This window comes from Ictidomys tridecemlineatus, chromosome 10, assembly GCF_052094955.1.
Source record: "Ictidomys tridecemlineatus isolate mIctTri1 chromosome 10, mIctTri1.hap1, whole genome shotgun sequence".
NCBI lineage: Eukaryota > Metazoa > Chordata > Mammalia > Rodentia > Sciuridae > Ictidomys > Ictidomys tridecemlineatus.
The window spans coordinates 9,817,916-9,845,413 of record NC_135486.1 but is presented as its reverse complement, the minus strand read 5'-3'; the positions used below and the strand labels follow the sequence as shown (position 1 = coordinate 9,845,413).

Genomic DNA, 27,498 nt, shown 5'->3' with positions numbered 1-27,498 from the left:
ACATTTTCCCATTACAAATATTGTTTGCTTAACTTGAAAATAGTTGTAATCAATCATTTCAGGAGTGGTGTCCCTTTCTCTCTTGTCACTTTATTGTTGGATTCATCTAAAGAACAGATATGCAATGTACACACATACACACACGTATGTATATGTACATTTATAGGTGGACATATACAGAATTTATATACTTAGAAAATAAGGTATAAGAAACTTAGTAGGAAGTACTGTAGTACACGGTTATTGTAACAGACAAGAATTTAATAAAAATTATTCCACTTAAAGGAATATTTTAGTAGGATTAATGAGAACGACAACTTGCATGAATTTCCCAAAGAGCTTGCCTACCTAACTATTTATTAAAGGAGTCATACCAAATATCACGATGGTAAACAGTAAAATAATCACTGCCCTATAGAATTCATGAATAAGTCTCAGTGACTGCATTTGTGTCATGGTTAAAATGTATTTAAAACACATTTTCAGAACAAGAAGTTTTGTGGAAAGCAGAGCAGGGAGTTATTTATAGACTAAGCTCTGCTTACTGCTCTCACAACCTCAGCATAACCATTGGGAAGAAATGGAAGGACTGGTGGGTTGAAGAAAAGAAGGTAGCAATTTCAGGATGCCCATTTTGCAGGCGAGTAATATTCAAATTATCTGCAAGCCTGAGCTAGAAATGGAAAGGCTATAAAAATCAGAAAGACCCTACCCCCCGCAAAGGGAAAAATACTTCTGAAAAAGGGTGGGGTGGGAGGAGGGAAAGGGAGAAGGAATGTGGTAGAGAGAATGAGCAGTGTGAGCAAGTGGCTTGCCCGGAGGCACAGAGGACAGAAGTCAGATAGCCCACCAGGATGGCGTGGTGGCTCCAGGAGAGCTTCAGACAAGCATAAATTCTCATGAATGTTGTTAATATAAATGAGGTTTTACAATTTGCATGGTTGTGCTTTTAATATTTTACATTTTAAAAAGCAGAGAGAAAAAAAATAATGGTTTTAGTTTTCAAAGTGAAAACCTAGTCCTAATTAACATTTGGAGTCTGATTTTCAGAGATTCCAGCTGGAGACTCTAAAGTCAAGCCCTGAACCGAATGGGACTCTGAACAAACCTAAAGACAGGCCTGGAGTTTTAGGCTGGTGCATATATTGCACAAAACTGGCAGCAAAATTCACAAACAAATCTTAAGTGGGGTTGGAATTTGGCAGGTAGTGAGTCTGGAAGATAGTCCAACTTAAGCTAATTTTCAATTTCTCTATGGATTTTAACATGTCTAACATATATTTAGATTTAGATTTGTACACCACAGTATCCCTATCAGAAGACCAGTAGCAGTTGCCATTATTGGCTTCTAGGACATGATGACCCCCACCTGAAGGATCATTTGTATAATTCCCTCTCAACCCTGGATCCTAAAGAACCTGGAAAGAATTAAAAGAAATGTAAGCCCAGAAGATCTGTCCTTTGAGAAGCAGTGAAGGAATGTTTATGGTATCTGTTTTGTAAATAATTAAATTGTGACAAAGAGAAGTTTAATTATTGGCTATTATATAGATAATAACCTATGAATTAAAAGGAAATAAGAGAAGTTTAAAAACTTCATAATCACATGATGCTCAAGTGATAAAGTTCATTTTCTTTTATCACAACCAGAATTCACTTTGCTCTTTTTAAGACAGAATTCATAAAGTTGTACTCAAGTGATCAAGATCAGCAGAAATTCCATCCAGTCACACTTGGAATTTCATTTTGGATTGTTCTAATACTATCAAGTTGGCATTTATTAAAAGTGATCTGTGCCATCCAACAATGAAAGCCATGTTATTAGAGCACAGTGACAGGAATATTGTGAAAAGAAGTGGGGAGCAGCTCTCACTACACAATTGAGGGCAACAGAAAGGAAGGATAATTTGGGAACAGTGAGGGACATTTAGCATCGGGATGTTCTCCAAGTCCCTCAAAGCTGGCTCTATTCCACTGCCACTGTCCCACTTCTGGGACCAGTGGATCTCAAACCCAAGAGTGCATGGAATCCGTGGAGAGCTTGGTAAGAATGACTGCTGGACCTTGGCTGAGCGTTCCCAACTCACTTGAGATCCTGCATTTCCAGCAAGTCCCCGGTGGGGCTGCTGCCCTGGGACTAGGCCCACACCATGGGCCATTCTGGCTCTTTGCAGGCCCAGGTTTCAACAGCTCTGATTCTGTAGTCCCGAGGCTTTGAGTTCCATACATGAAATGCCAAACTATCTACCTCTCATGTCTTAAGCAATTGACCTTGAGAGAAAACCCCCTTCCTGTTTTCCTACAGGTGGGTGTGAGTCTACTTCCACTGCCACAGGAATGCAAGGAGTCCGCGCTGGAGTCTGCTATGCACTCACTCATTTCTTTCCACCTTCTAGAACAAAGAGCTCTCACATTCATGGTTGTGCTAACAGGTTGTAGCATCTTGATGTGGAGCCTCATGTGGTCAAGCAGGAAGACCTATTACACACACACAGACACACAACATCTTGTCCTAAAATAAGGGGATAAATCACTAGCAAGGCAAAGCCCTTCTTCCAAAAGGGGTCCCACAGGATCTGGAGGCCCATGTTCATAAGTATGCCTCAGGCATTGTCTCAGGCAGCCCAAACTGCCAATCTCCATTGCCCTCAGTTCTCTGAGCATCTCATTTCCAATCCGTATGCAGGTATTCCACACCCCCAAATAAAACACATGCCCTAAACAGGGACTCATTAGTCAGACTTTAGTTCTCTCTACCCCTTCTGGCTAAACTCTGGGCAAGGAAAAAAAATTGTGTAATAAAACTCAATTTGCATGCCACTATTTTCCACCTCGTGAATTATATATTGGCCTCTGCATCCCAAAGAATTACAGCAGCAAACCCATGCAGTGCCCATGAGAGATCAAGAAGCACATGTCCCAGACACAGCTAACAGGGCTACCATCTGGAATATAAATAATATCGGGGAGGCAGAGAGAGATCCAAGACAACAGAGAAGAAAGAATCCAAGGAATGGCTCCACAGATGGAGTGAATTAGTGATGGAAGCATCGTTGGTACCGGCTACCAGAAGTGTAAAAACAGCACAATTCCCCCTACTTTCAGTAACACAGCCCCTCCAATGCAGCTGAGTTTGTCCCTAAGGATTCATTTCCCACTCCCAGTTCCCTCCTATATCAATTCCTATGGAAGTAGCACTCATAGGACTGACAGATTAAACAAAAATCTACACTGTGCTTTAAGAAAACAAAAATCTCCACATTTAAATCCAAGGAGTGCTAGATTTAAAGGGAAAGAGAATACCAAACATCTTTGGTGTTTAATACAGGAAAAATGTTTAACCATGTCAGAGAGAGGAGGAAATGTATCCCTTTAAAACTCTCCAAAGACTAATATGCCTTTTAAACACTTCCCTTTATGACCTGTATAAAGTTAAACACTGGCAGGTCATTCTTCCACGGATTTACTTAAAATAGTTCATTCGCCATTTTAAGCCTATAATTTATCCTGTTTTCATTGGACAATGGTGAGTGTTAATTTTTCTCTATGTAAAATATTTAAAATATGAAAATATTTAATATATTAGTCTTTTTCCTTCTTAATTTAGGCTTAACAACCCCAGCTCTTTTGATTGCTCCATAAAGGATAAAGGTATTATCATGCAGTTTTTTATGCCTTTTTTGTCATCCCTCAGCATGTTCTGTATTTTCCAGTGACTGTGAAAACAGAATCAGATTGATGAGAAAACAAGGAAATGCTCAGTTTTTTTGGTGGGCCCACTTACTCATATTAGCTTGTTCAAAGGACAGAGCTGTACTGCTATTTTACTCATGATGAACCATAATTTAAAAATATTTTACTATAATTTTAAAACAATCTAGGCTTTTCTGGTTTATGAAAATTGTAGTCTTGCCATTTTCTGCCAGACATTTCTACCTTTCTAAACTTGATTTTATCTCAAGTGATTCCTTCATTTACCCCAGAATGTTGGCAGAGCTATCCTTCTCTCCCACAGTGCCAGCTGGGCACTGCTATACATAACCCTCCGCTGGTCTATGAACCAATCCCTGTGCAGTGCTCCTCAATGTGCAGTTGATGACTACTTGCATTAGAAATACCAAGGGTTGGGGCTGGGGTTATAGCTCAGCATTAGAGTGCTTGCCTTGCACATGTGAGGCACTGGGTTTGATCCTCAGCACCACATAAAAATAAATAAATATATTTTTTTAAAAAAGAAACACCAAGGATTATTTGTTTAAAAAATATGAACTCTTGGGCTTCGAAACAGTCTTGACATATAAGAACAAGGAAGGAACCTATGAATCTGCATGTTAAAAATAAGCACAAGGTGTGATTCTTAAGCAGGTTTCCTTCCTTCCTCCCTCCTTCCCTTTGGGGCAGTACTGAGCTTGAACTCAGGGGCGCACTACCACTGAGCTATAACCCTACCCCCTTTAAAAAGTTTTTTGTTGTTGTTTTTCTGTTTGTTTTGAGACATGATCTTACTAAGTTGCCCAGGCTGGCATTGATCTTTTGTTTTGATCTTCCTGCCTCAGCCTCCTGAGTAGCTGGGATTACAGGTATACCAGCTTAAGCATGCTTTAAAAAACCTTATCAGCTAAACCCATTGCCCATGGCAAAAGTTTAAAGACAAGGGGTGACAAGAACAAGTCCTGAGTGCTGCAAGGGACAGGGTGTGCAGGGTGCTGCAGGAGTGCATTTGGACCAGAAAGGATGTCTCCTTTGCCTCATGAACCAATCATTCTGTCACAGGACATAACCTCAGTATTCCTCATCAATATACAACTTGGGCTTAAAGAAATTTGTCCTAGAACGGTTTCAAGTAGCAAAATCAAACTTGTATACATGGAAATGTTATTGTTCAACTCCTTTGTCTTTAAAAATGGCAGGTGCTACTTGGCTTTTCTTTATTCTTTCATGAAGATCGAGATGGAAAATCACATTCTGCTGGGGTTCTAATGAAGCTGGAGCTCCAAATGGGCTCATTTAGCATCCTCAATCGGAGGTTCCCCCAGCCCTGCTTGGTTTCTTGATCTCTCATATACACACAAACCTGTGTACTGCAGGTCACTGTCTTGTGAGAATGAATAGTGGGAAAGTATCACTTTTGTTTTGAATGATAGAAGTGTTACTGATTACTGTGAGTTGGCTAATTTCTATCTCACACTCACTATTTCCTCGACAATCATGTACCGCATACCCTTTATCATGTTCCCATGTTCCTTGCCACTGTATCTTAAACTGTTTTTTCTTGCAAGCTAGTGACAGATTGAAGGTAGTACAACCAAATTCAGGTCAGGACTGGCTGTGGACAGATACCAAGAAAGGATAGTACAGGTTTACGAATAATAATTACAAAGAAACTATAGGTTTACGAATAATCCATCCTAGGAATAAGTCAAGATGAATCATGAAGATGGCATCTCTGAACAGGAGAGCCCTATAAGAGGACCTGTGCTTGTAAATAAAGACCAAGGTCTATGTGGATGGCAGACCTCTCCCAAAAAATAATGTGGGCAGGCTTGCTGTTATTCCTGAGAAGTTAGCGTGAGCCATAGTCTCTGAGGTCCCCAAGTCATTATTGTGTGACTCCATTATTTCCTGAATCTGGAATATGACAACTTAAAGAGATCCATTTCATCTAATTTAAAAGTTGACAAAACTTAAATTCAGAGAAGATAACAAAATTTTCCGAGGAGCCATCCGTAAGGAGTGGGACTAAGGTTCTGGCCTGCCTCTATACCCAGTGCTCTCCTCTTCTCCTTCCTGCCACCCTCACTGAAGGGGCATGGCCTCTGATCCTACCCCTGTCAGGGCTTTACTGTCCAATTCTCCATCTGTTCCAACCCTGCTGTCATTCCACTGGGCTACTTCACAAAGCACTGGCTCAGGACTCTGAGAGTCAAGTTCTATCTTCAATTCTCCATCTCCTTCTTCAGGGAACAGAGGCAGGTGTCCCCAAAGAATCAGATCTGAGTCCTTTGAAGGGGACACACAAGTGAACAGATCATGCCTCCTGCCACGCAGGAGGCTGCATATTGTTGGCGGCATAGACCCGTTGGATAATCTTGAAATAGTGTGTTAGGAGACCCCATGGGCATTTACAAGGGAATATAAATAATTTATAGAATAAATAGCAGTTAAAGCCCAGAGAGATTTTTTGAAATTGAGAAAAAAATCTTAAAAGTATTCATAAATTTTATCAATGATCTCAAAAACATAAATTAACCACTGCTACCTTCAGTATTTAATAAAGATATGAACTGGGTATAAGTGAGCTGATTCTTGAATCTTAATACACTGTTATGATCATATCCTAACAGTTATGCCAATCTTAGGCAATATTGCTACCAATATGTTATATTATTTGGCAGTTTTATACAACACTTTAATATTCATTATTTTACCTGAGCCTCACAGGAGTTCTGAGAGAAAGCAGACGGGTACTACAAGCAGCTAACACATGTCGAGTCAGAATTTGAACCTTACTCTTTCAACATAGTTCTGCCTTTGTCCTCCTCAGCTCTTTCTTTCAAAAAAGAAAAAAGTACAACCTTATGAGAACCAGCAAAGGGTTACAGAGAGAATGTGAGAGACTGTGTCTAACATAGAGACTGCCAGGAAGAAGAAGATGGACTTGCAAGAATTCGGCTGCCAGAAAACACAGAGCAAAGAAGGAGGTGCATTTCAACCACACGAGGGAAGGAGAGGCATCAGAGGTCAGCAAAGGAGGTGGCATGTGGCTCCATCCCAGATGCATTCCCTAGAGATGCTCCAGGGGAGCCCGGGATTATGTCATAATTAATAAATACAGCTTTATGAAAGAAAAGTAAAGGGAGGAATGGTGGAAAGAGAAAGGTGGAAAGAAAGGGAGGGAGGAAGGGAAGAAAAGAAGGAAGGAGACACACACAGAGAGAATAACATTATTTTAAAATACTTTTCTATCTGATGTTACAGTATTCTTTCTTTTTTTCTTTATGCTGGGAATAGAGTATATGTTGATGGACAATCATTGGATGGAATAAGCACTATTTTTCTAAACAGTTATCATAGAATATTTGTATATACAATTTTATAAGCAATTTGTAAATGAAATGGTATTTTCAATCAATGAATGTTTCTGGAACCTCGGCTGATTCTGACAATGTTGGACTTTAGCTACTCCACACACTGACTCCAACTTGCAAGTAGGTAGCCACGGTGTGTGAGGCAGACCCACCAAAACCCATCACCCCCAGGGTGATAAACAGTAAAATAAAGAGCAGAGCACATGACATAGCTCAATGAGGTGGGGCAAGTACCAGAAGAGAGAGGTCAGGAAAATGCATCAAGGGATCATAACAATGGTACCTCTGACATCTGGGGCAGGAGAGTTCTGCCTTGTGGGGCTGTCCTGTGCCCCACAGGGTGTTCAGCAGCATATCCTACCCCCCAAGAGGTCACTAACTCCTGCTACTCTCCTAGGCATGACAACTAAAAATAACTTCAGATATTCCAAATGCCTCCTGGTGAGGGGAAGGGGGGCAGAACTGCCCTTGATTGTGAATTACTGGCTTAGAGAAACATGGGGTGGGTCAGGAATACAACTCAATATGTACAAAGATACAGGGCATGAAATAACATGGGCAACACCAAAGCTAATAGAGGGAGATAATATTCATTCTGCATTTTTGTGCACAGGACCTTAGGCTGAGTTTACTGCCTCTGATACCTCATTTATCCTCACAAAAGCTGTATGAGGTGGGCATTACTATTAAACAGTTTTACAAACCCTATAAAAACATGGAGAGTAGTTAGGCACAAGGAGGTAAAGTAACTTGCCCCGGATCATCCAGTAATGGAACCATCATGCACACCACACCAGGAGGACCCAGAGGGTGAAGCCACACACTTATCACTATTGTATGGTCAAAGGCTTTTCCTATCTGGAGTCAAGAATGCATGTGGAATTTGAAAATACAAAGGTCCCGTGCTACCTACAAACTGACTATTGACAGAAATGTGAAAACAAGGGGGACAAGAGAGAAAAGGAGTTTCTGATAATTTTTCTTTCTTTCTTTTTTTTTTTTTCTTTTCATGAAAGAGAGACACAATCTTAAGAACCCAGTGATAGGAAAAGACACTCTGCAGGCAGCTGTTTGGCACAGATCTGGAGCAGGCAGAAGAATGAGGAACCAACTGACACAGCCCAGAGAATGTGACCACCTCAAGTAGGGAGGGCAAGAGCAGGAATGAGTAGAGCTAGGCAGATCATGCTCTGGTCACCAACAGGCCTGGCAGCCCACCAGGCAGGACAGCAAACTGTCTCCAAGTGATTTGTGAGTTACGGATCCCAACAGGTCTCCATGGGAATGTCCCATTTCCCTTTTTTCTTTTCTTTTCCTTTCCCCATCCTCTGAATATGCACCTGATCATATTAAAGCCACATCAGCAACAGTGGCCCTGCTCTCTGCTTCACTTATTCATGGAACATTCCCACAGCAGCCAGTAACTCGCGAGAAGACTCCAGGACTAAGAGTGTGCTACAGCCAGGCGTGACACTGTTCCACGTTCACTATCACCTCAATCCCTCCCAGGGACTTCCTGAGCAGCTTCCTTCACCCACTTCCCAGGAGAGACACACATTGAAGCTCACAGACCCAGGATTGGAATCTAGATTTGTTTGGCCCTTTCTCTGACCAAGTTGATATCCCTTGTCCATTTTTAACTTATACATGAAGCAGAAAATGAAAGTCTTCATGTCAAGAAGGTCAAATGTGAGAAGCAACTAGAACGATCGAATTTAATGTATGAACAAGTTTGGGTTGCAGATGCGTGGTACACACGTGTTCTTGCTGGAACAGTGGGGACACAGTGACAATAAGGAGACAAAATTATTCCAGCAAGACTTTTTTAGAGGACACCCTGAAGGTGCCTTTTAAAGAATGCAAGAAGCAAAGAATAGTGGAGAATTGAAGACAGCCCTGCGGCAAGAGAGAGATGACCCAAACAAGGCGCAGAAGAGGCACCAGGCGAGTTGTGGTCTGGGACAGGGAGAAGGCTTATTGCCCCGGGCTTGTTGGGAAAAAAATAACAAAGAAAGCACTCTTCTTTTTCAAGGCTGAGTGGCTAAAGGGGACATCTTAGAATTATATTCAGGACAAGAAAGCAAAACAGGAATCCCCTCTAGACACTGGGTAGCAAAGTGTCCCACCCTGCATTTTTGACACTCCTCCCACCCCCAGGCGCTCTGTGCTTTCTCCTGTCTCTGGGTCCATTTTTCCTCGACTGTCTTTGACCCTTACATATTAAACTGACTTTTTCTAGTAAAGAATGAATTATCAGCTAGGTTGACCCTAAAGGACAACAGCCTCAGCTCTCTCCCTTCCTTTCCATGCCCACCCTCTCTCTCTCTCTGCATGTCTTTCTGCTAATTTTTGCAGAGTTGTCTCTCCTTCCCCCGCCCTGTCTGGTTCCCTTCCCTTTCCTTTGAGTTTAGATTTTCCTTTTCTTTCTATCTTCCTTCCTCCCTCTTTGTGGGCTTTCTTGTTCTCAGCCTTTGCTTGAAGGAACAGAATACAATAACTAGTTTTTTAAAAATCTTGCCCTACCCAGAGAATCTGGGAATGATACTGTGAAATAATCAGAACAGTGTAGGATAATCAGAATGTAAATAATGTTGGTTGGAATTATTCCTGGACAAAGAAAGCTCCAGAATAGGAATATACAAGCTGGGAAACTTCAGTGGTCAGGGTGGTGGTTCCAAATCCCCTGGAGGGAGGGCTTGCCTGGTAAACCAGACTGCTGGGCTCCCTGCACACAGTGTTTGCTTCAGCAGGGCTGGGCAGGCCTGGAATGTGCATTTCTAACAAGTTCCCAGGAGGTGCTGAAGGGGCCAGTCCTTGTAGAAACTAGCAGCTTTCAGAAGGTCAAGGATCAGCTGTGCGTGATGGAAGTGGGACAGGGAGATGACAGAGGAAGGGAGGTCTGTTCCTTGTCACATCTGACAGAGGGACTGCAGCAGCCCAGGAAGCCCTGGCTGTGGATCAGGAGGGTGTGCTGGGTGCAGGGAGGGCAGGACAGCAGGGAAAGCATTGTACTGTACCCTGGGAACCACCAGGGCCAGCTCCAGGCCTGCCATCCATGCTGCCACTTGCTATCCCCTGATCCCCTGTGGAACCAGCAAAAGGGAATTCTCAGGCTCCCTTTGATCTCTTCCCAGCTCCACAAGGCCTCTGTCTGTTTATCTCCTCCTTCCTTGGCCTCCTCTGCCCCTTCCCCCTGCCCAGTGGATGATTCACTCTCCTCTCTGCCTCCCCACCCCTCTGCCATGTGTTTTCCTAATGATGGCCCAGGATGAGCTGTTTTGTTGGCCTGCGCTGTAATGAAGCGCACTCCACGCTAGCATTTCCCGATGCTTCTCAGAACGCTATTTTATGGGTATCATTTCCCCACCCAGTTTTCTCTTTTCTCTAAAACCCCACCCTTTCCCCTCTCTGGCCTCATGTGCATCGCAGTTTCCCAGAATTAGATCAAGGGACACAGATACAGAAGAATAGAGGGATTATCGTGCACGTGGCCTGGGTGGGTTCGGGAGGATGTTAGAAATCGAGGGCAGCTAAACGGCTCTCTCTAGCACACCAGGAGTAGCATGGCTACTAAGTGACTCATTTTCTACCAGAGAGAAGACTGAATGACAAAACCTGTAGTGACTGAGAATACAATATTTGTATTTCTCCTAGGGTAGGAGGGCTTAAGTGGGGAGGGTCTCCCTTCTCTGTCACCCTCCTCTGCAAGGCTCTGCCCCATTCTTGACCCTTCATTGTTAGGTTAGCTGCAGTTAACCTAGCTGAGGAATTCACAGCCCCTGAAGCACACCACTGTAGGAATCCACTGTGTGAAGACATAGACGGGACTCCCGAAGGGAGCAATGATCCAGTGTGGACAACTCAACAGTGGGTTACAGGTCCACCCAAGAGGCCACAACCCTGGGTCCCCTGAGATGAAAGCAATGAAGTGTTGAGGGAAGCCCCGGTATGTGGACATGGTGGTGGGGTGGGGAAAGACTGCACTCTGGGGTAGTGGATGCTATGCAGATCCAGCTAGTTGCTGCCATGATTGCTGGATGATCTTGTTCTATATGAGAAAAATCTTGCACAAAGAATGTTATTTATTTATTTATTTAGTGTTGTGTTGTGTGTGTGTGTGTGTGTGTGTGTGTGTGTGTGTGTGTAAGAGAGAGAGAGAGAGAGAGAGAGAGAGAGAGAGAGAGAGAGAGAGAGAGAGAGAGAAAGAAAGAGAGGCTACATATGTACATACGAATTTTATGTAAAAAATCTCAATTTTTAAACTTTGGCAACCAAAACAAAATTGGTTTTAGACACTGCGCTGGCTCAACAAAACTGTCTGTGGGCCCTTTGTCTGCAAAATCCTGGTCTAATTAAGCTGCAAAACGATCTAGTTAGAATCCCGAACATATCAGAAATTATGACCTGCTTTTTAACTTGTTTTTATTAAGCCATTTAAAATGGAACGCCAAGATTTGGCTAAAACAAAAATTAGGATTACAGAAGTCCTAATTCCTGTAAGTTTGGAATTGCAAAGGCAAACACATTAAAGAAACTAAATAAAGGGCAGAGGAGTCGGGTGGGGGACAGGACCCTGAGCTAGAGGGACTCAGTGAATCCTACAGACCCCAGCTCTTCAGCTGGGTTTGGGGAAGAAGAGGCTGACTTACCTCACAGGACTGGATGCAGTGGACCAGCAAGGGGTCTGGGTGCCACTGACGGCGGCCAGTACACACGATGCTCTAAAGAAGAAGGAGGAAAAAACAGTAACGTGAACAGAGACTCCTGGTCTATGAGGGAGGGGATCCTGAGCTAGCCCACCAGTCCAACTCCATCTCTTAAGTAGCAAGAGCCTGACTGTGCCCCTAGATTGGACCCGGGCTGCCGGCCCTTCCTGTTAAGCCTGCTGGATAGAGTAAGGCAGAAATTCTCGATGGAGATGATCTCTTCCTCCCTCTCCAAATGTCCAGAGTGTGGTTCAAAAATCACCTTCAATATTATAATTAGCTCAATTTGTCCTTAGGCACACTACTGATTGCATTTGTTTTGAAATTTTAAACATTATAAAAAATGATAAGGTAGTTGTGTTGATGAAGCAGCACCACGGGTTTTCCAACACTGACTAATCGAAGTCTTTAACTACAGTGTATGTGATGGTCCCGGTTGGCTTGGAGGTGTGCCCAGAGCTCAGGTGCTGGAGGCTTGGGGGTGTGGAGCGAAAGATTCTTTAGGAGGTGGAGCCTGATGGGGGTCCATTCATGAGGGATGAACACAGTTCTCTGGGACTCCACTTCTCTACTTAGTTCCCAGCAGAATGAATTATAAAAAGAGCAAGACTGGCCCTTGAATCTCTCACCATTTTCTCTCCTTCTCCAGAATTCTCCTGCTATGATGCCAACTGCTATTTGTGATGCAGCCAGGAGGCCCTCCCTGACCACCCAAATCATAAGCCAAAAATCCTCCTCACTTTGTAAAGTACCCAGCCTCAGGTATTTTGGAATAGCATCAGAAAATAGACTAGCACAATGGATCTCAGAATTCCTTGATTGTGCTGTGTATGTGTGTAAAGCCAGGACCAGAGGCCAAACAGCATTCTCTGCAACTCTTGTTAGCACTATGTAATTCTTCCTTCTAGGAAACAGAATCATGTCCACATAAAATGGGTAAATAAGCTAATGTGAAGTCACCAGAACTCAAAATGGCACTGCCTTGAAGCGCGTGGGAACATGAACACTTCCATACTGAAACACCAGTAACGCAGGTGAGCTAACGGTCATCTGTTCTTTGTTAAGTCTAATTCCATTTTCAATGAGTCTTTTCCTTTCAATATTTATATTTTAAAATTTCAAAGGATACACTTCAGGAAAAGAGAAAGTTCCATAATAGGTTTTAGAGAGAAATACAGTTTCTCTCTGGAGCCTCCTTACCAACCTGCCCACTGGCAGACACTCATTCTCACGTTTTACTTCAATGCAATAAGAATTCAGTATGATTGGAAGAAAAACAGTACAAGGTGAGGGAGAAGCTTTACATAGTATGTCCAGCAACTGGGGGTGAAATTATACATCCAGAATGCTGTTCAATAATCTGATTAGAGATATTCATATATATTAATATGCAAAAATATGAATATATACTTATGGTCAGTTATGAGATTGGTAATCTATAATATTTTTCTGGAGTCATTGCTACTGCAAACTAAAATTCTTCTTTCACAGATTCCTTAGAGAGGGAAATAAATAGAATAAATATCCAAAAAGTTTGATGTCCAAAACTATATTATTAGAAGGTGATTTGACTTAAGTTATCAATTCAATAAAAAAGGATTATTAAAGCAGATATACAAAGTAAACACAACAGGGGTGTTCAAACTACTGAAGAAAATGCTATTTTCCTGCAGATGGAGTCATTCAAACAGAAACAACTGCATATAAACAATTGCTATGCTAAGTAGAAATGACCCCTAGTGAAGGTAGCAGAAAAGAAGGCCTCAAGTTGCCATAGCCTTTCAAGGGACAAGTTAATGTGTTGTGCCGGCACCACTAAGTGAAGACAGCAAATAAATATCAAACACCCATATTTTAAATAACAAAAGTCTCAACCACTGCTATATAGAGTTCCAGTGAAATCTGCTTTGAAATACAAAAAAATCATTTCTACTTAGCAGAGGGGTCATTTGGATGGCCTTAGGCTATGTTAGGCTGTTGCCTGGTTGATTTCTTGTTAAAGGGTAAGAAACTGCTAGTAGCCAACAGAAAACACCCAGTTATTATTATTTTTTTAACTGGTGATAATTGCTTGGCAGAGGGGCTGCTGATCACATCAGGCCACAAAGTTCTGCTACCGCCCAGGTTTGTGACAATGTCCTCGTTGCTGTATATGTATGGCTCCTTAAATAAAACAACAATGTTTTGCATATTTATTTGGACAAAACCAATTTGCTTTGGTTCCTCTCCCCCAACCCCAAGTCTTTCTTGCTCTCTTCCCTAATGATGAGACCCTCAATGCCTACAGGGAACAAATCCACGCTCAGAATAGATGAAGAAAGAGACCTGGAATGTCACCATGCCTGAGTCTACACCAATTTGTAGCAGTGTCACTGCAGCTGTAACACAGGGTTGTACCACCAACAGGACATTCTGGGGTCAGGGCTGAGCCTTCAGAGTCAGGAGGGACTGTGAGACCACTTTGTGGGAAGCTACTGCTTGTTCTCTCTTCTCATTAAACCATTCTGTTTTTCATTTAAAGGACTACTGATTCTTGGGGACAAATTTGGGAACACACAGTCAGAAACTGTGAGATCTGATATGACTGAACAACCAGGGGGTGGTCCTGTGCCACCACCAGAAGCCTCATTAATTTGGACCTTACTAACCTATACTTACTATAGTACTAAAAAAAAGAAAAGAAAAGCATTTTAAATCTGTTTTAAAAAGCATTTTAAAGCAAAATAACGGAGAAAGTAAGATGTTATGATAGAAGCCTTTGAATTTCTAAAGGAAACACTTTAAAATATAGTTTAAGAAAACTCACTTACATGCAAACAATTGCCACATTATGTTAAAAAAAAATCTCCCCATAAAATCAGTTTCCTGAAAGACCACTACTTTGAAAGTTGAAATATTAATTTTCCTGTTTTAGTCACAAGATATAATAAAACACTCTCTTGACACAATGGGTAAGGAGAGTCATAAAAGTCCAACCTTACACCCATCTTTGGAATGACCAAAAGGTTTTCCTTGAGAAATGGCTCAGCAGGAGCCATTCTCTTCTCTGAGCTTTTTGGCTTCATGCTTTGAGCAGCATGGGGTATGGTCAGACACCAAGGAGACCTGGAGATGCAGGATGAGATGTCTTGCTGCCCTGAAGAACCTCACAGTTTAGGCGGGATTAGAATAACAAACAGAAGAAAAAAATCAAGAATGAAAAAATAGGGATAAGATAATGATAAAGTACTCTCAATAGCAGTCTGAGAGAAGCTTCTCCCACACCTTCAATTCCAGACTATCAGGAGCCCAGCAGCTAAGCAGAGCAGGGAAGAAGATGTCACAGAAAGGTCTAGATCCCGGTGTTTAACAGGAGAAGGAAGAAGACAACGTTACAATAACAAAGGCCCAGAAATCATTTGGGAACCTCCAACTTGACTGTTGTCTCTCACAGCCAGCACACCCTTGAAACACTTAAAAGTAACAGCATATTTTTATCCCTCTCAGTCTCACAACAAAACCTTTTAGAAATTGCTTCTCTAGTCCCAGGCAATCCAATCGGAAATGCTGAATAATGGATTAATTCTCTTTCTTGCAAGCTCAGTTGTCAAAGGGACCGAATAAAGAGAAATGATCTAGGCATTGTCCACACACACACACACACACACACACACACACACACACACAGAAACAAACGATAGAATATTTTTCTTTCTCATACAGTTAGGTGGTGATATCTTTACAGAGATGGAGGATATGTCCATGGATAAAATTTGTACTAAATGAACCAAATATCTTTCTAACTTAATAAATGTGTGCTAAAATCTTTCCAAGATATTTCATGTGTTATTTTAAAGTTTTATAGTAATACTGCAAGATAGATAATATTTCTTTTACCCTTGGGTTGAGTATATGAGGCTTTAAAGAGTAGGTCACATTGTATTTGAACCCAGAAGGACCTTATTCTTTCTTTTATGTCATTTTCTAGTTTGAGCTATTTTTCATTGAAACTCCATAATTCTTAAGCTCTCAGAAATACTTCCTTTAATTATTTATATAGATATATAAAATTCTAGGATTCAGGCACCATTGGAAGGAGAAAAAAAAAGACCACAACTAACAGGGTAATTCAGGGGATATCACACTGAACTAGGAGTCAGAAAAGCTGATGACATTTCTTTATCCATTTCTTGCTAGCTCTCAAATCTTGGACACATCATTCAAGGATCTTCCTAATGTTTATGTAAAATAAAGATAATAAAATCTCCTGTCCTAGATAATGGTTTGTGATGAGATTCAAACGAAATTATACACACACATCCACACATACACACACACACACACACACGCACACACACACGCACACACACACACAACTCTGAAGACAGTAAAGTGTTAACCAAATGTGAGGTATCATTTTTTTATTACAAAGAATGAAGTCATTGGAAGTAGAATAAAGACAATGATGCGATTTAATCCATGCTCTGTAGTCTTGCCAGATATGAAGTATTTGAAATATGGCAGATGGTAAGCATCACTTGCTTGTGACATAGGTAAGCATCACTTGCTAACAAAGGAACCATGCACCTTAAGCTGTTCACGTTGCCAGTATCTCATTTTGTGACAGTAGGGTTCCTCGAAGTGTTACAGAGGAATTACCTGGGATGCTTGTTAAAGATCCCTATTCCAAGGCATTCCCAGTCTTCCTGGAGGCTGGAAGTCATACTACTTTTACACACTGCACAAACGATTCTTAAGGACACAAAAATTTAAGTTTTGAGTACAATATGGAGTGACTTCCAACACAAGTCTATTTGAATTGGAAGGATTTTACTCAGTTTGAGTAAATTTACTTAACACAATTGCTTTGGTTTAGGAAACATTTTTTCCTATTTATGAAGACAGTAACGGTTAGCCTGAATATCCCTCGTGTGCCACTAAGTGCCTCAAAAGGAGACCATGAGATCATTCAAAGTTGTTCAGAGTCTGGACCTAGAAGACCTGAGGTACATAAGGGCAATGGTGTTGTCATCATTTTTACTGCTTCTATTAACTTCATTTCCTTATTTTTTAAAATGATAGTTTCAACTTCCTAAAGGCAGAGCATCCCTGCAAGCTTTGAGCAAGACTACTCACTGTGTTATCTACACAAAAGCTGAGCAAGCACAGGTGTCAGTAAGCACACTGACAATTCCTGTTAACTGCTAATATTAATTATTTGATTTTATTTTGCCATAAGGGATATTGATTGGGGTTCAGGTACACATAAAATGTTAATTACATTTTAAGCTTTTGAAATTATGACTTCTGGTTGTTTTCAGGAATAAATGACTCTTACAAGGTATGGAAAACATTGCTTTTGAGTTACCTCACTTTTCCCCTGACAATGTTGGAAACAGCTCATTTACTTCACTTTGTTTTCACATAGAAATATGACATGCATCTAAAGAGTCCCCACTGAAGTAATTGTGCCCCTCACAAAATTGCAAACTGTGACCAGCCATGTGGTTTAGGGGTATCCCTAAACTATACAGAGCAGGGCAGTATCATCACAGGTGAGAAGAGGTGGGCATAAGCGAGGGGAGCAACCTGCCTCAGGTAAGAAGGGAAACCCATCCAGAAGGACGGTTACACACCAAGCAATTAAATTCCACCCATACGCTTCTCCCTGACTCATGCTAACCCAAGGAAATAGGTGTCTCCACTTACAACTGAGGAAAGGAGATTGAGAACAGGAAAGCAAGCTGCCTGAGGCTATGCACTTCGTAGAAAACAGAGATCATAAAGAGAAACTCATTTTTTAAAACATATTTTGTTTTAGTTGTAGTTAGACACAATAACTTTATTTTATTTTAATGTGGTGCTAAGGATGGTACTTAGTGCCACACCCATGCTAGGTGAGTACTCTACTGCTGAATCACAACCCAGCCCTGAGAAACTCATTTTTTAACAAATACATTTTTCATTTCAAGGCTTATAGTGTTTCTCTGATGCTATGGACAATGCAAACCAAGAGTTGACAGTGTAGACAAGAGTCATCATCAATGCAATAATACAAATGAAAATGTTTCATGTACTTGCTGGAAGAGAAATAAATATGCTACATATTCTTCCTGGGGTAGGAAACTAGACAAGGATATAATTACACAGGAGTAAGAAGCTGGTGAGTAAGAAGCTGCACTCAGTTTGAAGAGAAAATACACATTTACTTCTGAAGTAGAAAAAAACAATGGTACCACAACAATTTCTTTTGCTCATTCCGACAATGTTGATAAGACACTTATACAGTACCAGGCACTGAAAAAAAGCTCTAGGAATACAAACACAAACAAAATACTATGGGATCACAGTAAAGAATAATAATAATTATGATAATAACTCACTTATAGGATAGGTTGACAAGGGAGGCTTTCGTAAAATAGAGAAAATTGTTTTACAGTTTAGAAATGGCAGTCTCTATACTTGGCATTTCTGCTGTTTTCAGGAAGACAAATGAACCATCTTTTTCTGCATGTTAAATAGTTGCAAAGCAGAGGTGAAGGAGCCGCACTTTCTGGGACACTTGAATTCAGGCCACACTAACCCTGTGCCCATCCATGGACGGCTCCTATCTGTGTCTTGTGGGGTAGACAGTGAAAGAGTAGTGGAAGGATTTCTGCAGCAGTTTGTATCCCCAAAGGAAGAAAAGCTCTCACCTGTCCAAGCCTCTCCCCATCTGGCTGTTAACAGAGAAGTCTTCGTCATAGGAAACAGGATTCATGGACCAAAAGAGAGAGCCAAGACCCTGCTGCGCACCACAGAATGCCTCTAACCACCACAGCTCAGCCAACCTATGCACACGAGGGGAGTGGACAAGGTCTAGAAGGCCGGGGAGGGGAGCCGCCGAGGGGCTTCTCTGGCCTTCCTTTCCACTCCCGAGCAGCCTGCACACTGCCCTCAGGCATGTGGCTTACTCCCTCTTCTCTGGAGGAGTTCTCAGAAGCCCTGCAGGACCTTGTCCACCTATCTCTCCCTCATCTCATCCTTTCCCTCCATCTCCCCTCTCCGACACGATCACACATACCTTGTTTCAGCCACAGGGAACTTCTCACTATTCTTTACCCTCTAGATATTTCCTCTGGATCATGGTTAAAGACTCAGAGGGAAACCTTCTGCAGTTTATCCTTCCACAGCTCCACCTGGCTCTGGGGTAGAAGAGTCAGTTGCTTCCTCTCAGGTGTTCCCATAGCAAGTCCACAAAGGAACCCTTCCCCATGTGGCACAATCGTAAGCATCCTCTAGACAGACAGACTACCATGTTTCATCTTCTTCTCCTAGCGCCTAGCACAGTTTCATGGCACAGAGTGAGGCTTAAAAAACTTTTATTGAATAAAGAACTAATAGAAATGATAGGGCTGTGCTATTCTCCACCTCTCATCCCAAATCACACTTAGAGAATGTTTTCCCTGATCTTCTGGTTTAACTCAAGTCTCTGCCAACAATAAAGCCCAACTAGCCAGTGATAAAAAGGGAAGTTGAGAACAAAAAGGGGAGTTGGGAGTGGAACGTACGTGTCTGGAGTGCATATTTTGGTGATTCTATAGGAATAACACTGTCATGCTAAAGCAGTCCCATACATGAAGCATCCAAACTCCCAGGTTTCTAATATCCCTATCCTCCCATCTTAAGAACAGATGAGCTTACAAGATCGTCCCATTTAATGCTCGCTTAGCCTTTTCTATCTCTTTCTCATAGATTGTCATCCTTTAACCTTCCTTTACACGGACCACTTTCTTCTCAAGCTTTGTTCCTGTTTCTACTTGGCACTTTATCCTTATCTCTGTGAATGATCCACATGGTTGTTTGCTTCAAGGTTGCTTTGAAAACCTCTAAGTGCCCGCAGGGAGCATTCTGTCGGTTGAGGGCCACTTAGCAGCCTCACGTCTTTGGCACATCAGAACATCCCTTTTCTCACCTGGACTCTGACAGGCTCCATCCAGTACTCCAGAGTGTCAGCAGTGATGTTCTCCGGCAGCGTCACAGGATCGCTGGGGGGGATTACACATGACGGGGTGCAAACTGCACCTGTAGGAACACAAATTGACAACAAAGACTTCAACTTCCTGATCTTGGTCTCTTTCATCCTGAAATCAGCAGCTTTGATTTTCTAGGAGCAACTGCTTTCTCCATGGTGGGTCTGCATATTATAGTTGCTACAGACAGGCCTGATACTCATCCACACTCACTGTAAACGGCCACGGTCATAAGGTAACTCTCATTGCACCAAGTGACCCTTCTCTGCTTGGACCAATATGACCTCTCTTCTAGGATTCTGAATTTCTCCATGGCCCAGAAATTAAGGCTTAATTCCTGGCCCAGCAGATGTCCAAGTTCGCACTCCAGGATTTTAGCTGGCCAAACTCAATCTTGATTATCCGATACCTTAAAGTATGTTTCCTATCGTTCCTGCTGTATGGTCTCCTGGTAAATTAACAACTGCAGAAACTACCATCGGAGAACTTGATTACCTGGGAAAAACATGACCCAGAAATTATGAAATTACTCCAGGGAATATCCTGTCAGTTGCTACACTGAAGATCATGAAATTGGCAGTCAGGAACCCTGTGTGATTAAAGGAGGAAGCAAGGAAAAATCAGAAGCAGAGATTTTGATCATGTGCTGGTCTCTCAAAGGAAAATCTTTCTGTATTCCCTTGTATGTGGGGTCCAAGTAGCTTCTAAAATTCTATTCAAGGAAACACATTCAGGGTTTCTGATTCTTCATAGATAGGTCTGATGATCTCTAAGTTTCTTGCCAGCTCCATGTTTCTGTTTTTAAGTTACTGTTATGGTAATAACAAATCACATCACTTCTTAGGACTTTGGAGTGAGTATGTGATATCTTAATGCAGAAATCAGAAGCTTTGAAGATGAGTCTTCTCATGAAGACTCAAAAGACATGTCAAGCTTCCTGTACTCCAGGCCTGACCACAGACGCCACAGTGCCAACAGCGCCTTGAAATGGTAAAGAGCCCTTTCAGAAACTATTGAGGTTTCTGATGAACTCAAATGATCTTTATTGGCATTACACAGGTTAAAATGCCCTTTCATTTGCCCTACAGAATTTCTTTTTGCAATTCAGAATTTAGGAGTGATCTTACAAGGTTACATACCAAACATGACTCTCTTTTATGATGTTTAGGGCCATTCAGGACAAAGTTGGGTCAACATTACTATAAGTGAGCTCTGGCCTCTAAGACCCTTAATTGCAAGTACTTAAATAAGAAGTTGCCCACAGGCTCTGGAGCCTAATCCCCATTGAGGTAGAATGATGAGCAATCCAGGCAAGTACAATCACAAATAATTCCCCTTAATGAACTCTCCATAGTAAGAATGTAGGAGTCCAGCACATGTGTGGATGTGGCCACCCTCCTTTCCTCTTGGAATTACAAATCCTGCCACAAATCCATCCACTTTCAGTCCTGCAGCAGAGTGGGTAGCATGACCATCTTGGTGGCTATACCAATGTTATACACAAGTGGAAGAGTAAAAAGAACAAATTTACTGTGAATTTTGTTAGTTAGTTGGGAGCACTAACTAACAAACCCAAGAAGCAGTTAACAGTCAGTTTGCATTTCCATCCACTACTCAGGGGAACAGGGCATCTGCTCCTGCCAGGCCCAATAAGATGATGACTTGGGAACACCTTCCAGCTCCCTTCCCATCCTTACCAATCCCGTATCCCTTTTCACACTTGTACTCCACGAAATTCAGCTCCGAGGGGGGTGGTGGGCATTCCCCTTGCAGGTTCTCACACAACTTGAACTCCTGGGTCCACAGTCCCTCTTTGGTACAGAGGATGGGGAGCTAGGACACCAAAGGCAAAGAGCATCTTTATTACTGTTTACTTTATTCAGAATCGGGGAAAGGGGTCTGATTAAATGATGATGTCCTTCAACTTCTAGAACCTGGACTAAGAGATGCTATTGAGACAATGAAGCGTGTTGAAAGCAGTGAATACAAATCATGTGAAGGAGTCATAGACAATTTTGCCATTAATGAAACTTACCAACAATGTTTTCCCCTTTGGATATCAGGATATGATGAGCTCTTGATTGTAGCCCATGTATTCTGAGATACTTTGGGGAATTTTCCCAAGTAGGGTTTTTGGCATTGATCATCCCTACTATCACACAAATGCTGGTTTTGGCAAATGTCACATTTCCTTCAAGATGAGCATCATCCAGTGAATGTAATTCATGATTTCCCTGGAGGTATGCTTTGGCCTATCTACTAAAACGAAAACATCACAGTAGCCTTTGCTGTCTTCCTTTCCTCTGTGCATGTACTGGCTGTGGAGCCCTCAGCTTCTCACCCTCAATAGTCACAAAGAATGCCCTACCTAGAACAGAAAGAGGAGCACTAACTAACAAACCCAAGAAAATAAGATTTTAGAAATGTAGATAACTCTCCTTTCTCTGGCTGCCTCCTTGGCTCCAGATCCAGTCCATGTACACAGATGTGTTGGATTTCTCGGAGTCTTCGTTTGTGGCCTATTCATTGCACATCTGTTCTGCAATGCTTACCTTCGAGTGCTGGACACCAACTTAAAGACATGTGCCAAAGGAGCCAAGCCATTGATCTTTGCCTAGGAAGTCTGCTCGACTTCCTGTCTCATGGATGTGTGTGGTGCTTGAAAAGATTCTAAGACAAAATTGATTTTAGTCACACAACCACGATAAGACTGTGGTTTTCATTTGAGACCTCTTGTGCCAAAATCCTAGGGAGGATAATAGTCAAACAACACTTTGAGCTTTGCCGAGGAATTTGTGTTTCTGTTCAGGACTCTGTTCTGCTAAAAAACATATAAGCTAGCATTCCTAGCCAAGTTATGTCAGTGGCCACGCATGAGATGAGCCTGCATTACCAAATGAGGATCCCAGAACTGTTTGGAATGTCCCCTGGTGCCTTACTCATCAGGTTTTTCTTCTTATTCCAGAGGAAGTTCTGAACTTGGAAAAGAATGTTCCAAAAACATGGTATCTTCTATCCCCTTGTGAATAATATCAACACCCTTGGTTGTAATCCCAATTAGTAAGGCCCTGTCTGTTGGTCCTTTCTGGGATAGAAGAATCTTTGTTGGGATAATTTCTGCTCAACATTTTTTGTCATGGTCATCAAGATCAGATTATAGCCTCATTCAAAACCAAGTTCAAGGATCCTTATTACCTTCGCACTTTCCTGGTTACAGTTGAGCACACACTGGCTGTCCAGGTTGAATCCATCACTGCATTCGTACATGCCTTCAAAAACAGGAGGAGGAGGCTCACACACTACCGGGGTACAGCTGGCTTGTTCCCACAGTCCACTTTCCAGGCACTGTATCTTCAGGAACTTGCTGAAGAGACATGAATCAAAACAGCCTATAAGAATCCCTCAAGGAGTCGTGGGAAAACTGGATCCTCAGCAATATGAGCCAAGCATTAGCAAACAGGCAGGGGCACATGGTGGGAGTAGGTGTTGCAGAGTGATACTAGATGTATTACTCTCATGGAAGTTGGGTAACTAGTGCAGCATCTAGATTGCCTATAGCTGGGGTTTCTTTGAGATGTTCATATGGAGAAGTCTCACATCTAAGTACCCTGGGGAATGCCAGAAAATGTGGGATACAGAAGAGGTTATCACACACACTCTCAGGGGACGAATCAGACATGAAGTGGGGATCATCAGTGCTGGAATGGTGACATATTTGCTGAAGTTGCCAAAATGTTTATCTCTTCAGAGAAGAGAGAAGGTGTAGCAAGATGAGTATGGTTTTAGAAGAGACCCCACCTTGCCTTTGGAAGGACTAACCTCCCAACATTACTGCAGCTGCTCTGATTGCTTTCAAGTCCAGTTTTCCTTGGAAAGGGGCCGAACCTTTCATCAGATTCCCCAAAACAGATACAACTCAATGCAGTCCTGGAGGAAGCACCCCTCCTTCCCACACACAGACATGGCCTCCAACCAGACAGTGCCGGAGGTAGATGGGAATCCAAAGAATTAGGGTTCTCATCACCACAAATTCTGTTCCACTTTGCTTCTGACTCACTGCAGATTGGAGGTGCTTTCTAGTTTTCCTGTTTTAACATATCCACCCGATTCAGAACACTACTGGTTATAGATAAGCTGGTGATCCTAAAATATAAATAACCCTGTGGCCATTGTCTTTCTCAACCACATGGTAGCCTTGAAGTGCTAGTTTTTAGTGTCGTTTTAAATTTAAATATGTGCACCCTCCATTCATGCTTGTAACTTATACCTGTCAGCTGTTCCCCGTGTGCCCATCTCTCACACCAATATGGGCTTATGAATGTCCACTTGCCAGTCTTTCCCACTAAATTAGAGGCTTCCAGAGGGCAGAAGCTGTGTCTTATTCTTGTTTTTTTTTTGTGTGTGTGGGGGGGAACTAAAATAATATCTGGCTTGTATTTGACTTTAAATAAATATTAGTGAAATTGATCATTGAACCAAAATTAATAGCATCAGACCCATTGTAAGACACATCACATAAACTGAATCATAAAAACACTTCAGATAAAATGGTGTTTCTAATACCCATTTTATAGACAGAAACACATAGAGGGATATTAAGTTCCTTTTTCAAGATCACATATCACAGAATGCATTTGATATCAAATAATTTTAATAATGAAATATTTTAAAAGTTGAATATTTTAATAGTATTTACTTAGAAATAAGTGGAGTATTTTATTTATCACTAGTTATTTAAAACCTTCCCCTTGTTTTCAGGAATATTTTAGTTTATATATATGACTTATGACTGGGGTTCTTTAGCACTGTAGTCCATGTCAACATGTATCTACTGTTAATAACAAATAGCATTTTCGTCTGTATTTCCCTTGTTTGGGAAAAGATCTATGAACATTACTTATTTGAATCCCCCAAAGAATACTTAAAGGTACATGTTATTATCCACATTTTAGAGAAGACAACTGAGACTGAGAGGAAACAAAGGTTATTCAAAGACCCAGTGTAAAACCTTAAGGCAGGATGTGGACCTAGGTCTGTCGGCTGATGAAGCCCAGGGTCCCTCGCTGTGTCAGGATGGGGCCATTCCCACCTTGCCCTATGGTTTGCTGAGATTATTAATAGCATCCCCATCCTGTTGAACCTTCCAGATATTCTTTGTCCCAAGGCTATATCCATACATGTGGCAAAAGAAGATTCATTTAAAAAAATTGAACTGAATGATAAATGACATATAGAAAAACACCCCCATCTTAGTATACAGATTGAGGAATTTTTACATGTGAATACAGGTGGGTAACCATGGCTCAGCTCAAGATACAGAACATTTTCAGCCCCTTAGAATTCTCCCTTGTAGTATCCCCCCAACACCCGCAGCACACAGTATTTTGCAATTCGCTTCTGCAGCATGGATTAGGTTTTCTTGCTCCTGAGCTCTATACAAATGAAACAGAACACTATGTATTCTTTAAAAATGGCTTCTTTCTCTCAAGAAAGGTGTCATTTTAAAATGTCTGCTCAAATCTATTTTCAGTGAGGGGTTTGCAATTCTTTTTACTGTAATAAGATTCCCTCTGTCCCTCTCCTAAACTGGATATTTGCTCTTCCTTCACACTACAGAGTTTAAACTCTCCCAGGGACTCTCTCCTTTCTACCACCTCCCCCAGATGAAATCCTTCCCCTACCTCTGCTGAATTGACATCCCCCAGCTGGAGAGAGCAGGCAATACCGCTGTCACCAGGGGAGAGGAGAGGCTGTAAAATCCCTGCATGTCAGCATGGTTATAAAGGAAAACCCTTGCTTGGCCAGGATGATAATATTTTTACTTCATATGATATTTTTCTCTGAATTAGTTGGAACACTTCAACCATGGAAATAGTCATTCTTTTCCTTGCCCAGAGTGAGGAACCATTCAAGAATGCCAATTTTATATATTTCTTTGCCAGTTTAATAACCTCAGGGGTGAGGGCAGACAGATCAAGCTTGGATGGGGAAGAGTGAGTTTGGGTATTTTGGGTGGTACCCAGACCATGTGACAGGCCCTGTGCTGAAACCACTGGCAAGACTGGGAGGGAGACTCTTACATGGTAGAAAGAGAAGCACCATAATTCACCCTGGGGTCTCTGGGCCAGAGAGGGGACACCTGGGAGGAAATGAGAAGAGGCTGAGAGGAGTTTTCTGATTCCTTAGAAGATCCAGTTTCCTTTCCACAGTTGTTCCTATGCCCCCTCAATTTCATGGAGTCTCCTTCCTCATAGTTTCTAAGCCCCTTGAGAAGAGGATGGTCTTGTACCAACATCTCTCCAACAGCCTCTACCTCTCTCCACTTGAGGGGTGCTCTGTAGGTCCTATCCTCAGTCTTCTTCCAAGGCATCTAATTGGTTCCTCAAGGTCCAATAGCAAGTGCTGTTTCATTCTGCTTGATGCCCACCTGCTGATTCTTAAGGTCTCAGTCTTGAGACCATTGATATGGAGCTTGGTGCATGAGTGAGTGCCAGGGCTTATTCTGGCCATTTTGACCATATCAGGAAATCAGAGTGTCTTAGATGGTTGCCGGTTTGAGGTGGTTTGATTTCCTTCTGCGGCTGCTGAAGGAGACTGAAGTCTAAATAGCACCATTGATATTGTTCAGCTATTCAGAACTTTGGACCAAGTTTTGTGCCCCCCCCCCCGCCCACCAAACTCCCCAACTCATGTGGTAAAATTCAAACCCAAAGGTGATGGTACTAGGAGGAGAGTCCTTTGTGTGTGTGTGGGGGGCATGAAGATGGGTCTAGTTCTCCTAGAAGAGACACAAGAGCTTGCCTTCTGCACTCTGTCCTGAGACGGCACAGAAGAAGATGGATATCGTGAATTAGAAAAAGTGCCCTCAAATAAGGGGTCTGCCAGCACCTTGATCCTGGCCTTTTCAGTCTCTAGACCTGTAAGAAATAAATGCTCATTGTTTAAACCACCTACTCCATGGTATTCTGCCATAGCAGCCCCAACTGACCAGATGCAACCATGGCCCTATTTAGATCTCCAGCAATGCTACAGCTGCCTTCGTGTTTCTTCCAATTTGGTGATGTTGAAAACTGGTCTCTGACCCTCCTAAGATCATTAGTGAAAAAACCATGGTTCATCCACAGTGGCCCAAACCCTTAGATAATATGTATAAGTCAGGAGCCAAGAGTTTCTTTAAAGGTATAAAGTAAATGGCTTTGCATCTTGAAGATTTTGGTGTGTGTACGAGGCCAATGCAAGACAGGCCCTTACCAGGACAGAGATTCCAAGACTTTTCTGAAAGCTCACTCCAAGTATCTTTTGGGTAACACATTCTTAATCCCAGTGAAACAAGGGAAGCTAAAATATCTCATTTTAAGGTCAGGAAACTTCACATTGGTAACCAAGTAGGTGAGCTCCCCAATATCACCTAGCCAGCAAGTACCAGCAAAATCAAGAATAGATTCCAAAGTTTCAAGTTGCAGCAAAAATACCTCAACCTTTAGACCAATGGTTTGCAAGTGAAATTTGTTAACCAGTCCCATCAGAATCCCATAGGTGCTATTTAAAAACGTAGATTGCCAAGGCTATTGGACCAAATCCCCTGCCTCATTTTTTTTTTATATGCAGTCAGGTTGGTAAACCGTCTATTTCTTCCCATGCTAGTGAAAATATGCCCCAAGTGAGAAAAACAGAGATTCAAATCAGTCACCCAGCAAGTCATTCACTACCCTG

General features: G+C 42.0%; 1 protein-coding gene across 3 annotated transcripts in view; it reads right to left on the bottom strand.

Moving 5' to 3' along the window:
• Positions 1-27,498, bottom strand: part of Pappa2 (pappalysin 2) — a 250,763-nt gene that overhangs the window by 28,390 nt on the left and 194,875 nt on the right. For all 3 annotated transcript variants that reach the window (XM_005319772.4, XM_078022368.1, XM_040277300.2), the window contains 4 exons: positions 22,981-23,149; positions 21,483-21,618; positions 19,728-19,837; positions 11,738-11,809 (listed from right to left, as the gene is read on the bottom strand). In XM_005319772.4, coding sequence (XP_005319829.2) covers positions 11,738-11,809; positions 19,728-19,837; positions 21,483-21,618; positions 22,981-23,149 — 487 coding nt within the window. The remainder of the gene's footprint in view (positions 1-11,737; positions 11,810-19,727; positions 19,838-21,482; positions 21,619-22,980; positions 23,150-27,498) is intronic.